Source organism: Mustela erminea, chromosome 5, assembly GCF_009829155.1.
Source record: "Mustela erminea isolate mMusErm1 chromosome 5, mMusErm1.Pri, whole genome shotgun sequence".
NCBI lineage: Eukaryota > Metazoa > Chordata > Mammalia > Carnivora > Mustelidae > Mustela > Mustela erminea.
The window spans coordinates 135,047,651-135,061,432 of record NC_045618.1 but is presented as its reverse complement, the minus strand read 5'-3'; the positions used below and the strand labels follow the sequence as shown (position 1 = coordinate 135,061,432).

General features: G+C 48.0%; 1 protein-coding gene across 4 annotated transcripts in view; it reads left to right on the top strand.

Annotated features, from left to right (window-relative positions):
- SIPA1L1 (signal induced proliferation associated 1 like 1) overlaps positions 1-10,788 on the top strand; it is a 136,881-nt gene extending 126,093 nt beyond the window's left edge. For 2 of the 4 annotated variants that reach the window (XM_032345067.1, XM_032345064.1), the window contains 4 exons: positions 4,280-4,426; positions 5,823-5,937; positions 8,183-8,264; positions 8,857-9,000. In XM_032345067.1, coding sequence (XP_032200958.1) covers positions 4,280-4,426; positions 5,823-5,937; positions 8,183-8,264; positions 8,857-9,000 — 488 coding nt within the window. Of the gene's footprint in view, positions 1-4,279; positions 4,427-5,822; positions 5,938-8,179; positions 8,265-8,856 lie in introns of all 4 variants that reach the window. The other 2 variants (XM_032345063.1, XM_032345066.1) reach the window with 2 other exon arrangements.
- The last annotated feature ends 2,994 nt before the right edge of the window (positions 10,789-13,782 follow it).

Genomic DNA, 13,782 nt, shown 5'->3' with positions numbered 1-13,782 from the left:
CTTCAACTTTGTTTGTCTGGAAAACTTTATCTCACTTTCAATTCTGAAGGACCACCTTGTTGGGTAGAGGATTCTTGGTTGGCAGTTTCTTTTTCTTTCAGCCACTCCCTTCTGGCCTGGAAAGTTCCTGTTGAAAAGTCTTGTGGGGGTTCATTTGTACCTACCAACTTGTTTTTCTCTTGCTGTGTTTAAGATGTTCTTGTCTAACTTTGGAGACTTTAATTATAATGGGTCTTGGTGTGAGTCTTTTTATATTCATCTTGTCTGGAACTCTGGTCTTCCTGGATCCATAGGTTAGGGAAGTTTTCTCTCTCCTCTTCTGGGACCCCTCTAATGCAAATGTTGGTCTGCTTAATATTGTCTTATAGGTCTCTTGAGCTGTTTTCACTCCTTTTCATTCTTTTTTTCTTTTTGCTGCTCTGATTGGATGAGCTTCATTGCCTTATCTTTGAATTCACTGATCCTTTCTTCTGCTTCATCTAATCTGCTGTTGAACCCCTCTAGTATATTTTTTTAGTTCAGTTATTGTATTCTTTGGCTCTGTGACTTCTACTTGATATTTCCTTATGTTCTCTTTTTGTCGAAGCTCTCACTATGTTCACTCTTCTCCCAAGTTCAGTGAGCATCTTTATGTCCACTACCTTGAACTCTTCAGGCAGATTACTTATCTTCCTTAAATTAAGGATTTTTTTTTCCATGGTTTTATCTTGTTTTGTTCATTACCTACTTCTCTGTCTCCTCATTTTGCTGGGCTCCTTGTGTCAGTCTCTGTGTTAGATAAGACAGCCGCCTCTCCCAGTCTTGAAGGAGTAGCCTCGTTTGGGAGATGAACCTCATCCTTCAACTCAGACCTAGCTCTTTCTGGTCTCTCAGACCTTTGTGATGGTCCAAACAGCCTGTTTCATTTTTAATAGACCCTAGTAGTTGGGGGTCTGCCAAGACCAGTGTCCTAAAGGGGAAGATCTCAGTCAGCACCTAGATTTGTAGGTGATTAAAAGCCAGATCCTGGGCACCTGGGTGGCTCAGTGGGTTAAAGCCTCTGCCTTCGGCTCGGGTCATGATCCCAGGGTCCTGGGCTCGAGTCCCGCGTCGGGCTCCCTGCTCAGCGGGGAGCCTGCTTCCTCCTCTCTCTCTCTGCCTGCCTCTCTGCCTACTTGTGATCTCTGTCTGTCCAATAAATAAATAAAAATCTTTAAAAAAAAAAAAAAAAAGCCAGACCCTCTGGCAGCAGCTCTTAAAGTATGAAAATATACAGTCTTATTGGATGATAACTATAAGCCCCACTGGCCATCAGAGCCTGGTGATTTCAGAGTGTCTCCTAGGTGGCATTCCTAAAAACTGGGGTACTAAGTGAGTGTATAAGTTCCTTTCTGAGAGATAACAGTGAGCCTGAGGAAGGCAAAGGGCAGGCACAAGGATAGCAGGCACTGGCTGGCCTCTGTGCCCCACGAGCACTGCCATGTGCCAGACCTGATGCCTGCCCTAGGCCAAAGCTATGGAATAAGCAGAAAGACTGGAGCTTGTTTCGGTCTGCGTTCTGTGCAGTGCCCTACAAGTGGTAGGCTGTCAAGAACTGTCCCTTCAATTGTTAAAGTTCCATGGGACCCAGGATTGCAGGTCCCCCCATGGCTCCCAGAGCCAGGCAATCAAGGGGCATCCCTTGGGTGGCAGCCCTAATAAGTACTAGGACACCAGGTGCACGTACCAATCCTCTCCGAGCATGCTTGCTAAAAACAGATTTCCAGACCTTACCCAAAGCCTGCTGAAATTTAATACAAAGGTGTAGTTTGGAGATTATATTCTTACCAAACATCCCATCTGCTATTGTGATTGGGCACATTTGGCTAAAATTACATTATTTTTTGGAGACTTGTATCCATTGGACCCCTCCAGCCACCATAAGAGCCCAGACTTGCCATTGCTCTGTCTTCACTAGACTCTGAGGGTATTGCCTGTGGTGTCAGCCAGTTGTTGGTTGACTCATTCATTCAGTGAACAGCCAAGTATTTGTCTAGGGAAAGACGTATTGATGCCAGGTACCTCCATGTGCTTGCCTTTAGTTTATAAATGCCTTCTCTGTGACTGCTTTCTTTTATGAAAGTCCATATTCTGAGACTGGGGTTTACATTTGTTCTTTTTCTTTCTCCTCTGTCCACCTCCATTCTGAAGTTCTGCACCCACCCTCCCCTACTGTGACCTAGCTCAGCAGACTCCGGCTATGAAACCTGGGGTCCTGCTTGTTCATTAGATATGCTGTACCCGGTCTCCCATCTGGCCTTTCTCCTTCCGGGTGTTCTGCTTCCATTCAGACCCATGTTACTTTTCCTTTCTGCTGCTTCTCTGGAGCAATATTTTCTTTGAATCTCCTGCTTGCCTCATTTGCTTTCTCCCCACATCCCACATGAGCTCTCAACCCACACTTGTGCGTGTCCCTCTACACTTCTGTCCTGCTCACTGCTCCCCTTCACCCCGATGGTAGGCATCCCTTGGGGAGCATGCCAGCTTCCCCCTGCTCCCTCTCCCCCATCTGATGACAGCTGGAATCTGGCTTCTCTTTTCTTCACAAGATCACCCTCCAAAGTTGACACATGAAATGACTGCTTTTTACCATCTAGACTCTAGAAAAAACTTCCTGGTAGTGACCAAATAGGCCCTAACCTTTTCTCCCCCTTGGGTCTCTACATTGGGGCCACTCCCCCCTGAGTTCCATTGCTCCTGCAGCAATAAACCCTTTGTGAAGGCATGTCTGCATGTGTCCCGTCAGAGCAGACCCGGTCTTCTAGAGGTTTTCTTTCTAAGAGAGCAACCTGGAAATCGCACATGCAGACACTATCCCGCCGCGGAAGGCAGGGAACGGGCTGCCCTCTGTGAGCTTCTTGCTTTCCTGAAAGTCAGGCAGCACGGTGACCCATCTCCTAGACGGAGCAGCCCTTGTTGGGCCGATGCCTCAGCCCTGGCCTTTTCAGTGACTGTCACTGGGCAGTGGGGAGGAGTGGCTTCTTTTGTACATATGGAAATGTGGGTGCCAGAGATAAAAGGGGAGAAGGGTTGTGAGTGACACGCAGAATTGTCTGTTCCACCTACTTCCCCTTGGTGGGAGCGTGTTTAAATAGATCAGAGCATTTAATATCTGGCAGTATTTGTTGATTTCCATTTACTCATCATTTTGCTAATTTAAGCACATTAATAACTAGCAGCTGTACTTCAGAGCAGTTCTTTTTGTCATTTGAAAGGGAAAACAAGCACTAAATATACTTTGGTTTACCAGGCTATCATCATTGGGGAAACTTTTTAACTCCTTGTACACAGGTGTTTCTGGAGTCACTCAGCAGTTTTAACTGAGATCCGAGCTTGCGGCGGCGTGGGTTTTCACTGTTACAGTCCCGGTGTCCCTTCTCCAGGGGTCGCACACTCTGCCCTTGCTTCTGCCCCAGCCTCTGCCCTGCTCAGAGCACCTGTGTGTCGTGTACTCTGTTACCTGCCTCCGTGAACTTGAGCGATAGCCCCTTGCGCTTGGACAGCGGGGGGCTCCCTGCACCCACTCTTCCGTGCCCCAGGCTGAGCAAAGGCTCGTCGTCACGATGACTTCATGTTTGTGTTTTTAAAATTGTTACCTTAAGGAAGCTCAGGCTACTGGACTGCTATGATCCAAAACCGATCCCAAGAGTTGCTGCTTCTGTCCTTGGGAAGGAGAGCATGCCCACACCAATCCTAAAATCACCTGCCTGTAGTAACTGCGTTCGGGTAATCGAGCACTCTCGTGCAATCTGATTTGCTCCCCACATCAGCCTGCAGACACATCAGCTGTGGAAACCAGCGGGCCAGTCCCCGGGGACAGGGAGTCCACAGGCAGGTGGTCAGGCCCCAGGGCCGAGTCCAGTATTCTGCCCCAGAACAGGGATCAACAAGCTTCTCTGGTCTGGCTTTTGAAACAGGCCTCATTGTCCTAGTCTGAATCCTTGACTCTGGGGATAAAACAAAGACAGGAGGACGTGTCTCCCCACTCCCCGTAGACAGACAGCTCCTGTGGAAGCAGACATGCTGTCTCAGGGCAAAATTAACTTTTCTGGGCCTCACACTACTAGAGCTGAGACAGTGAGAGACGATTAGGCAATGAGGTAAGACTGGAAGAAGCCAGTTCCTAGTTCACGGCTGCTTTAGAAGAGCCCCTGACCATCTGCAGGACGAGAAACGGGTTCTAGGTCACACTGCCTGGGTAAGATCTCGAGCGGTTCTCCAGCAGGCGTGAGAAGGATCTCATCTCTCTTCTCCATCACAGGAGAGTTCTCGGCCTCAGACAGCTCCCTCACGGACGTCCAGGAGACCCGAAGGCCTCCCATGCCCGACCCTGGCCTGATGCCCCTGCCCGACGCGGCTGCCGATTTAGATTGGTCCAACCTGGTGGATGCGGCCAAGGCCTACGAGGGTGAGTCCGCCAACTATCCGGGCAGGACACGCAGGGCTACAAGGCCATGCTGAGTTTTGGGGGGTGTGAGGCTCTGGTTAGTCTGTCCACTCTGCTGTTTTGCACACACAGACCGCACGGGAGGGGCGCGCTTCCAGCTGGGGCACTCGCTGTATGATTTAATCTGATGTAGCCTGACATTTCCTCTACGCAGGATTTTGTAGCATGGCTGTCTCCCCTCCCCACACGTGGGAAGGGCAGGGAGTGGGGGAATCCCAGCTGTCACTTGGCTGAAAAGAACACCTGTCCAGAGAGAGTCTTTGACCATGTGGCGAGTTCGTCATTGCAAAGTGCACCATTGGATCTGTTAGGGATGCTTGTCCCACTTGGCCCTGCCCCAGCCTTGACAGATGTTGGGTATTCCCTTTGCGTTTCCCATTCACCTCTCCTGAATCTGGCAGCATGTTCTCAGTCCACACTGCCCTGTGCCAACCCGCTGTCTGTGCGCTTCTCGGACGCAAGCCCTCCCACGGGCGCTGGTGTGCCAGCACAGAAGGAACGCGGAGTGCCAAGCTGTCCGTGTATGTGGACGTGAGGTTGGCAGATTGACTGACTCCACTCTGTGGTCATCATTCCAGATTCTTCAGTGCTAAAATGTTCTTTAGAAAACAAAGACAACAGATGAGTGGTTTAGGGTTAGGGGTTTTTTGTTTTGTTGTTTGTTGGGGGGGGGGGTGGCTTATGTTTGAAGAATTGAAAGTAGCTAGTGCATTAAGCTGTAATTTTCAGAACTTGCTGAGGTGACCGTGAAGTAGGCCACAGGCGGCCCCGTGCTGGCCGCTGGCAGTTCCCCAGTACTGACATGACTGTAAATTTCAATTTATTGGTTACTCTCCCTTCTAGGAGATGGTAATAGTTTTGTGTTTTTAATGAGAGGTTTTGAAAATTTTCTGGTGTTTTCTTGGCTCAAGTTTTAGGTTGGGTATATTTTAAAACACGTATGGTTGGACTTTGGCTAAAACCCACCAAGGTAGCCAGGAATCTTGGCTAGTGGAAAACCTACTTCTAGAAGTGCGTTTTATATCATCACTGAGTGGAAAAAGCCCTGGTCTGGAAATCTGGCACAATGCCTGTTTCCAGGGAAACATGTCATAGAATGCTACTTGATGAGTAAGAAAAAGAAGACTACAAATGGATTCACAGCCCGGGTTTTCAGAAGGGATCTTCTACCGCTCCTGTCCTATAGCTGAAACAGTGGTTTTCTCCTCCAGGGTCAGCAGAGAAGCCTCCTGATGTATCCCCATATGGGGATTAGATGTGACCGTCAGTGTAGGCTAGTTGTTGACCTTTGACAGACCCGGCCTGGAACGTGGCTCCGAAATACTGATCGTCTCCTCCTCTCCTCCTCTCCCTCCAGTCCAAAGAGCCTCCTTCTTTGCTGCTACTGACGAAGGCCACCGGCCCTTGAGTGCTGCATCCAACAGTGACCAGCTCGAGGAGCAGGCTCTGGCCCAGATGAAGTCCTACAGCAGGTTAGTCACCCTGTAGCGAGGTCGGCACTCTACACCGTGTGTCCCCAGCTGTCGTGACAGCAGGTGGGGGAAGAGGTGGAGGCCGCAGGCATTCGCTGACCGGAGCTCACCACCACAAGGCCAGACTCTTCACATCTTAGAACGCTCTGTAACTAAAGCTGTACACATAATGAAACTGTTCTTGATGACTTAGTCTTAATCATGAATATTTATAATTCACGAGGCCTTAATACACGTATGCTCTCAGGACTGATCACCTCAGGTGAGGAAGAGTATGTACCTGGCATCCTTGAGCCTGGTTTTGGAGTGCCTCCCCCAGTTGGTCGTACTTGGTCAGTTGGTGCCCCCATCTTAGCGGCTCCCTCCGTGCCGCGTCAGATCGATGTTAGATCCGGGTCACCAGGAGAGGGAAGATTCGAGAGGACTCGAAAGGCAAGTGCAAACTGAGACCCAGATGGTTTCCTGAGTAGTTAAGAGCAGGGATTTTGACTTTTGCTGAACTGTACCGAGGTGGATCCCACTGTCTGATTTCAAGTGGTGAGGCCGCTGGGGAGTTGTGTGCTCGGACTCTGGGAAAGCATCTGACAGGCCGCCGTGGTACACGCCGTGGGTGCTCCCTGATGCAGGAGGAGGTCAGCGGCTTGAAATCGCTCCTTTTAAAACCTTTTGAGGATGGTTAAGAATCCAGGTATCTAGGAAACAGGCGACAACAGGGAAAGTGAGGTTAGCACAAGTTGTTCAAATAGCCGTGGACTGTTGCTAAAGACTTCGCTGATCGAGTGTATAAGGAAATGCTCTGCACAGGGAAAGCGGAAGAGTCGGGGTGGCTTGTCTGGGGTGTAAGGGACAGGTGCTGCGTTCGCTCTGATCACTGAGGCATCTTGGGACCGAGAATGGCAGTTAGTTTGGCTGTTGAGAACTTTAAAAAGAAAAAACAAAATAGAACATCAAGGGCACAGTGAACCCAGAATGTACCTTAGGATGGGCCCTCCGAGCAGGAGAAGTCTGAGTGAACAAGTCTGTCTTCCTGCGGAAGGATTATCGAGCAGTGAGGTCTTCAGTCTTCGCAGAACCCGAAGAGGGTGGTGATGCCGGGCACGTGTGTTCAGTGAACAGATGGAGTTGTGTTTCTAAAAATCAGAGCCTCTGCAGGCACGTAATTCACTCTGAAAACCTTCAGAAGTCAAGACAGGCTGCTACGCGTTTTCCTGGGGCGTCTCCTCTTAGGGGTTTGGAGCTTCTTATCGTTTCATTTATTTACAGCCTTGAGACACTCGTGCCACTGTGAATTTGGCCTTTGGCGCTTGTAGATCTAGAACCAGCAGAAGACAGCAACACAGCTCCAGTACATATTGCCTTTGAGTCCAGGACTCGAAAACCTCGGTCTATCTGTGTCTTTTCTTTTGGCCTCTGGGGAGAGGCAGCTGCACGTTCTCCTAGCGGAAGGCTTCAGCTTGTGGGCTGTGGACTCTGAGGTGGTGGATCTGGCTCGAGCTCACTCAGACCTGACTTCAGGTCACAGGAGCCGGACGAAGAATGGCTGACGAGGGCCGTCTGCCCGGCCGCTGGGTGGCCTTGTCATCCACTAGCTCCCTGGGGGTTTTTTGGTATTCCATAAGCGTGGCATTACCAGCACTTCTGTTAATTGGGAGAAAGAAACTGGCGGGCTTAGTTTGCTATTATGATCTGCAAAGGAGACATTAAGGTTGGACGGATGAGCTTTTGAAACACTCTTATTTTTTAAAATATTTTAAAGGATATTTAGACAAGCTTTCGAGACAGGAGCATGATAAGTTAGCTGCACGTGGATCAGTAACCACAGACTGTTTTCTGGGGACAGAGACCTACCTTCTCCTGGTCGCCCCAAGGTAGGGCTGACCTCAGAGGAGTGGCTCTCTCTTTCCTTCAGCCACTAAAGAATATAGGAAACACTGCACAGCTGTGCGGTGGAAACACAGACATTTGTACCTTCCAGAAAGTACCGCTCCTGTTGCCAGACAGACCATTTTCACTTACTGTCCTGTATTCTTTTGTCGTGACAGTGGAAGCTACTGATGGGCTGCCTTCACCCTTGCATTACCTTTTGTTAAAAATGACCATTTTCTTTTTTTAAAGTGAAAATGCACATTGGGTCACTGTACTGAGAAATTTGACATTAAAAAACCGTTTTACAGAGACAGCAGCCTCATTAACAACTGCCCAGCAAACCCGGCCAACACTGTCTTTTGTTTCTCATCCCCAGCAGTAAAGATTCCTCCCCGACTCTGGCTTCTAAAGTGGACCAGCTGGAAGGTATGCTGAAGATGCTCCGGGAAGATCTGAAGAAGGTAAACACATATTCTCAAAGCAGAGCCCGGTCAGTGCCAACTGCCCTTGAACAAATCCCTATTAGTGGAAGAACACGTGGGTATTGTCTGTTTTCTCGGGATACACGGTCCACGAGCTTCTTGGCGCTCGGTTCCCACCAGCACACCCCGTGCAAGCAGGCCTTCGTTGTCATGTGTGCAGAAAAGTTGTTGACCCCGGCCAGCCCCGCGGAGCCCTCTCTCGGCCTCCCCACCCCCCGTCTAATGGGTCGGTAGCCCAGACCCACCCATCTTCATGTCAGTCGGGCTCTCACACCAAGAACATGGAATGTAGTTTGACTGTATTAAGAGCCTAAAACCAAACAACAGTCCAGAATTTAAGACCGCCCTCGCAGAAGACATTAAGGTACACGGTAATGTCTTCACGTTCCAAAATGAACCGTAGTGAGCCCCCGGGGGACCTGATCCCTGGCTTTGAGTATCGGGATCCCCAGGGCCAGGCCGGGGATACACTGTTAGGATGAAGAACAGAAGTGGGTGAAGGGGACACGCGGGTCCCCGGCCACCCCTCCAGCCGCTGGGTCCCAGCCCTCTCCTCTGCCCTGCCTCCCAGGAAAAGGAAGACAAAGCCCACCTGCAGGCGGAAGTCCAGCACCTCCGGGAGGACAACCTGAGGCTGCAGGAGGAGTCCCAGAACGCCTCGGACAAGCTGAAGAAGTTCACGGAATGGGTCTTCAACACCATAGACATGAGCTAGGGCAGGCTGCGAGGGGCCGGCCCGGGCTGGGGGAGGGGGCCCGGGAGGAGGGGGCTCTGTGGTGCGGTTTGGCGCTGCTTCGGCCACGCCGCCGAGAGCCTGCTCAGCCTGCCCGCCCTAGCTTCCTACTCTGGCCCCTTGCGGGGAGCGCACAACACAACAATTGCAGATCAACAATCATTATCTGCCTTTTGTAGAAAAGAAAAACAAAAAAGTAAATAAAAATTTTAAAAAGTAAAATAAAAGTTTAACTGCTAAAATGTGAATGTCTTTATTTTTTTGCACAATATCTTTATCTGTTACGTATTTTAAAAAGCAAGTGGGCCTAGGCCGCCTGGGGCCCGTCTGCCTCTATTTCCATGAGCTCTTACTGATTTCAGGTAATCCAAGCTTTCCCTCGTTATCCTGACCCATGTCATTGCTCCTTAGGAAAATAAAGTTTTTGCACATGGTTTCTTGGGGGAGGGGGATTTCCTTACCTTTGTCCTAAAATGCCTGGGGAGGGAGGTGCTTGGAGAAGATGTCTCCCTCCCTTGAATGACCTGTGCATGAGCTAGTGCCCTTTGTCCCTACCTTCTGGAGGACAGCGGGCTCAGGGTTACCCGAAAGTCCGTGCGGGAGACAGAGCCAGTGCCTCGGGCGAAGCCCCTTTCCTGTCCTGCATTGTGACGTCACTCCACCCCTCAGTTCCTCTCCCCTAGAGATGGTCCCCCGTGTGTGCTGCTCAGAGCTAGAACCCTTTCTGTCTGGTTCGACTGGAATCTGCCTCTACAGCTTCCCGGCTCCAAACATTACTGGCTTTCAGAATTCCTCCAGACTAAAATCTCACTTGTATGCATTTTGGTCAAAAGTATAGCTTTTGTTTGAGATGTGTAAAGATGAAAATGTGGCAAAACTGTATTTTTAGCTTACTCAAAAATTACCATATTAATCAATTCTCTCCAAAGCAAGACTTGACCAGTCTAGGGAAAAGTGAATGTTAAATTGTTTTAATTCTCGCTTGTTAGGAGCAACGACTGTGATCATAGAATGGGCTCTGGAAACCTGCATGTCCCAGTGTGCAATTCCAGCACGGCGTTTTCTGAATCCTTTTGTGGCCAGCCAGAGGATTCTGCTGCAGAAATGACTGATGTGCTATTTTTCCTGTCTAGTGATGCAGCTGCCCTGGGCCTCTGGCCATCGTCCCAAGGCCCGCAGGCCTGCAGACGGACACACCAGGCCCACCAGTGTTGAGGGACCCAGGGAGTCCTGGGGGCCTTGTTTCTTGCCTTCATAAAAATGTCATGAAGCTGCCACCTGTGTCCATTCAGTGGCAACTCTGATGTAGGGAACATTCTGCGATGTCATCTGCTCGGAAGCTCCCTGCCCCAAGTAATCTCAACTCCTTCCTCCATCCCTGAAAGACACAGGATGGATTTTCTCTCTCCTCCCCCTGCCCCCTCCTCCAGATTTTTACAGTTTCATTCATGATTGTGATTTTTCCAGAGAATTATTATTATTTTTTTTGGGGGGGGGGTGACATTTCCATCCTGGAAATAGGAAGATTTTGGAATGCTCTGTAAAGATCTCAATTGTCTGTCTCTTTCTCTCTTTGACTTGTATGAAGGAGATTGTTACATTGCCTGATATCTCTTTGTAAATGAGAAAGATCGCTGACCTCCAAGCATTCTGAAGTCTTGCTTATCCTTCTGAGTTCAGTTTTTATTTTGTCTTTCATTTGTTTGGGGACTTGGGGCAAGCTATTTATTAGAGTTTTGCAACAGAATCTTGTTTGAAGCCTTTAAAGACTACTTGTAAAATTCAAACAATAAAATTCATTTTAAACGCTCTTTTAAAATGCTTTGGTATTATTGCTTGAGGTTTTTAGATTTGAAAGACCACCCAGTAGCTCATTGACCCTCCTTGCAACCAACTATTCTCACAGGGCTCCATTAACACTAAATGATTCTTCAAAGTTTCTGTGCCTCTCAGAATGTTAATAACCTTTTTTTACTCCGTTCATATGTCCTTCGAGAATTCCTAATTTGGCTTCTCTACTTAAAATTTAATATTTGCAGAGCACTTTCTAATTAGTTCCCTCTTCATTATCCATGTGTGGATTTTCCATAACAACACTGTCATTCCCTGAGACCAGCACATTTTTGGACTGCCTCTACTGCATCACCCAAATCTGAGTTAGATGTTCTGTGCTCAGAGAATACAAATGCCTGTTAATATCAGGCTGTGTAAAATATAATTAGAAAAGTTAATCTACTGAAAAAATCATAATGCATTCCAAAGCCAAATGGAACCAAATTTTTAAAATCTACCACATCAGTGTTCCTCTCCACTGGTGCAGCTAATTGAGAACTGACAGAGTTCCTTCCTTCTATTTGGTTCAATAACCCTACAAATTCTAGAATTACAAGACAGGGCAAGACTGGATGCCATGAGATAAATCTGATGAGCAAGCTAAAATCGTGGTCTGTCTAGACCATAATTCTTACCTGGTTTGAAGGGCTTTTCCATTGTTGTCGAAGGGCTTGGAGGGGGGTTGGGAGTCCCTGGGAGAAGGGGCCATTAGCCTACATTGATGGAAGGGCCATTTGGTTGTGCTTCATCTCTGCTGCCTGTGATAAAGAGATGGAGTCGGATTGGGTTACCAACTCCTCAGATGGGGATAAAATTGATAGTCCAGGGGCAAAGGAAATAGACCAGTGAGCTTAAGCCACTTGTCTCTAGTTAAATACAGAAGAATAACCTGAACCATTTCAGCAACCTGCTGCTGCTTCCCTCTCTCAACCAAACCGGAGAGGAAAGTGCAAGATGGCGCAGCTGGGCCACAAACCTGGGGCCAGTGCAGCCCAGGGCATGGTTCAACAAAAACGCTGTTATTTTTTAAAGAATGATTCCACAATAATGTCTCTTCTCGGTAGAAATTAGGCCCCTGATGGCCTATTCATAAGGAATAAGCATTAGGTCCATCTGAAAAACATTTAAGGTGTTCGGAGACTCAAATCCCATCGACTGCACAGCAACTCTGTCCTAGGATACATTACCTAAATCTCTGAGCATGGCTTTTTCATGGTAAAATCGTCACAGTTTCATTGAGTTTGAAGGATTAAATGGGATCAGACGTGTAAAGACAGTGATGGGCAAACCAAAGACACAATAACACATCTTCCTTGTCTTCCATCTCCAACAGGTTAAGGCTTTTCTGTTGTTTTTCTGGGAGGGTGTCCTGGCGTGTTAATAGCAGAATGAGATGGAAGGGTCAGAATGAGCTCCTCCGTCCACTTTCCTGTCAGTCAGGAGCTTTCCATCCCCTGCTATGCTTTTTACAACACTGACTCTCAGACTTGAGCCTCCACCAGAATAGGTCATTGGGCTACATCCCCAGGATCTATGATTTAGCAGGGCTGGGGTGGGGACTTAGCATTTATATCTTCTAGAAGTTCCCAGGTGATGGCTTAGGAGCAGGGCTTTCAAAGAGTAGCCTCAGCGTGTGGACATCCACACCCATAGACAGTTAAAAGAAACAGATGCTACAGGAAGAGGCACATAGTGTGTCCACATGCCTGAGTATCATTTTCATGGGTCAGCCAACCACAGAGCACCTTGCAGGAGAAACAGGCTTAAACTATAGCTAAAGAGAGATTAGGTAAAAGGCATTTTTTTTTCTTTTACTAAAGAGGTAATAATTTAGAGCCCCCTTACATGAATCTTTCTGCCACTCGACTATTTTGTTTTGTTTTATTTTTAATTTTTTATTTTTTATAAACATATATTTTTATCCCCAGGGTTACAGGTCTGTGAATCACCAGGTTTACACACTTTACAGCACTCACCATAGCACATACCCTCCCCAATGTCCATAACCCCACCCCCCTTCTCCCAACCCCCCTCCCCCCAGCAACCCTCAGTTTGTTTTGTGAGATTAAGAGTCACTTATGGTTTGTCTCCCTCCCAATTCCATCTTGTTTCATTTATTCTTCTACCCCCCAAACCCCCCATGTTGCATCACCACTCCCTCATATCAGGGAGTTCATAGGATAGTTGTCTTTCTCCGATTGACTTATTTTGCTAAGCATGATACCCTCTAGTTCCATCCACGTCATTGCAAATGGCAAGATTTCATTTCTTTTGATGGCTGCATAGTATTCCATTGTGTATATACACCACATCTTCTTTATCCATTCATTTGTTGATGGACATCTAGGTTCTTTGGCTATTGTGGACATCACTGCTATAAACATTCGGGTGCACGTGCCCCTTCAGATCACTACGTTTGTATCTTTAGGGTAAATACCCAGTAGTGCAATTGCTTTGTCATAGGGTAGTTCTATTTTCAACATTTTGAGGAACCTCCATGCTGTTTTCCAGAGTGGTTGCACCAGCTTGCATTCCCACCAACAGTGTAGGAGGGTTCCCCTTTCTCCGCATCCTCGCCAGCATCTGTCATTTCCTGACTTGTTAATTTTAGCCATTCTGACTGGTGAGAGGTGATAATCTCATTGTGGTTTTGATTTGTATTTCCCTGTTGCTGTGCCACTCGACTATTTTAAATTCCTGTGTTACCTGGATGGTTCTGGAGTGTCCTTACAACCATTAACAGGATGAGACTAGTTATCAGGTGAGTGAGAAATGGCCTAGGTCACGTTGGGCGGGGGGTGGTGGCAGACAGTTTAGATGGCAGTGCTGCTGAGGAAAGACAGACCCTTGGCCGGGCCTACAGTGAGTGGCTACTCAGGAACACAAAAACTGGGAGACTTGCATCAAGGCTGGGAGTGCTGAATTCCACTC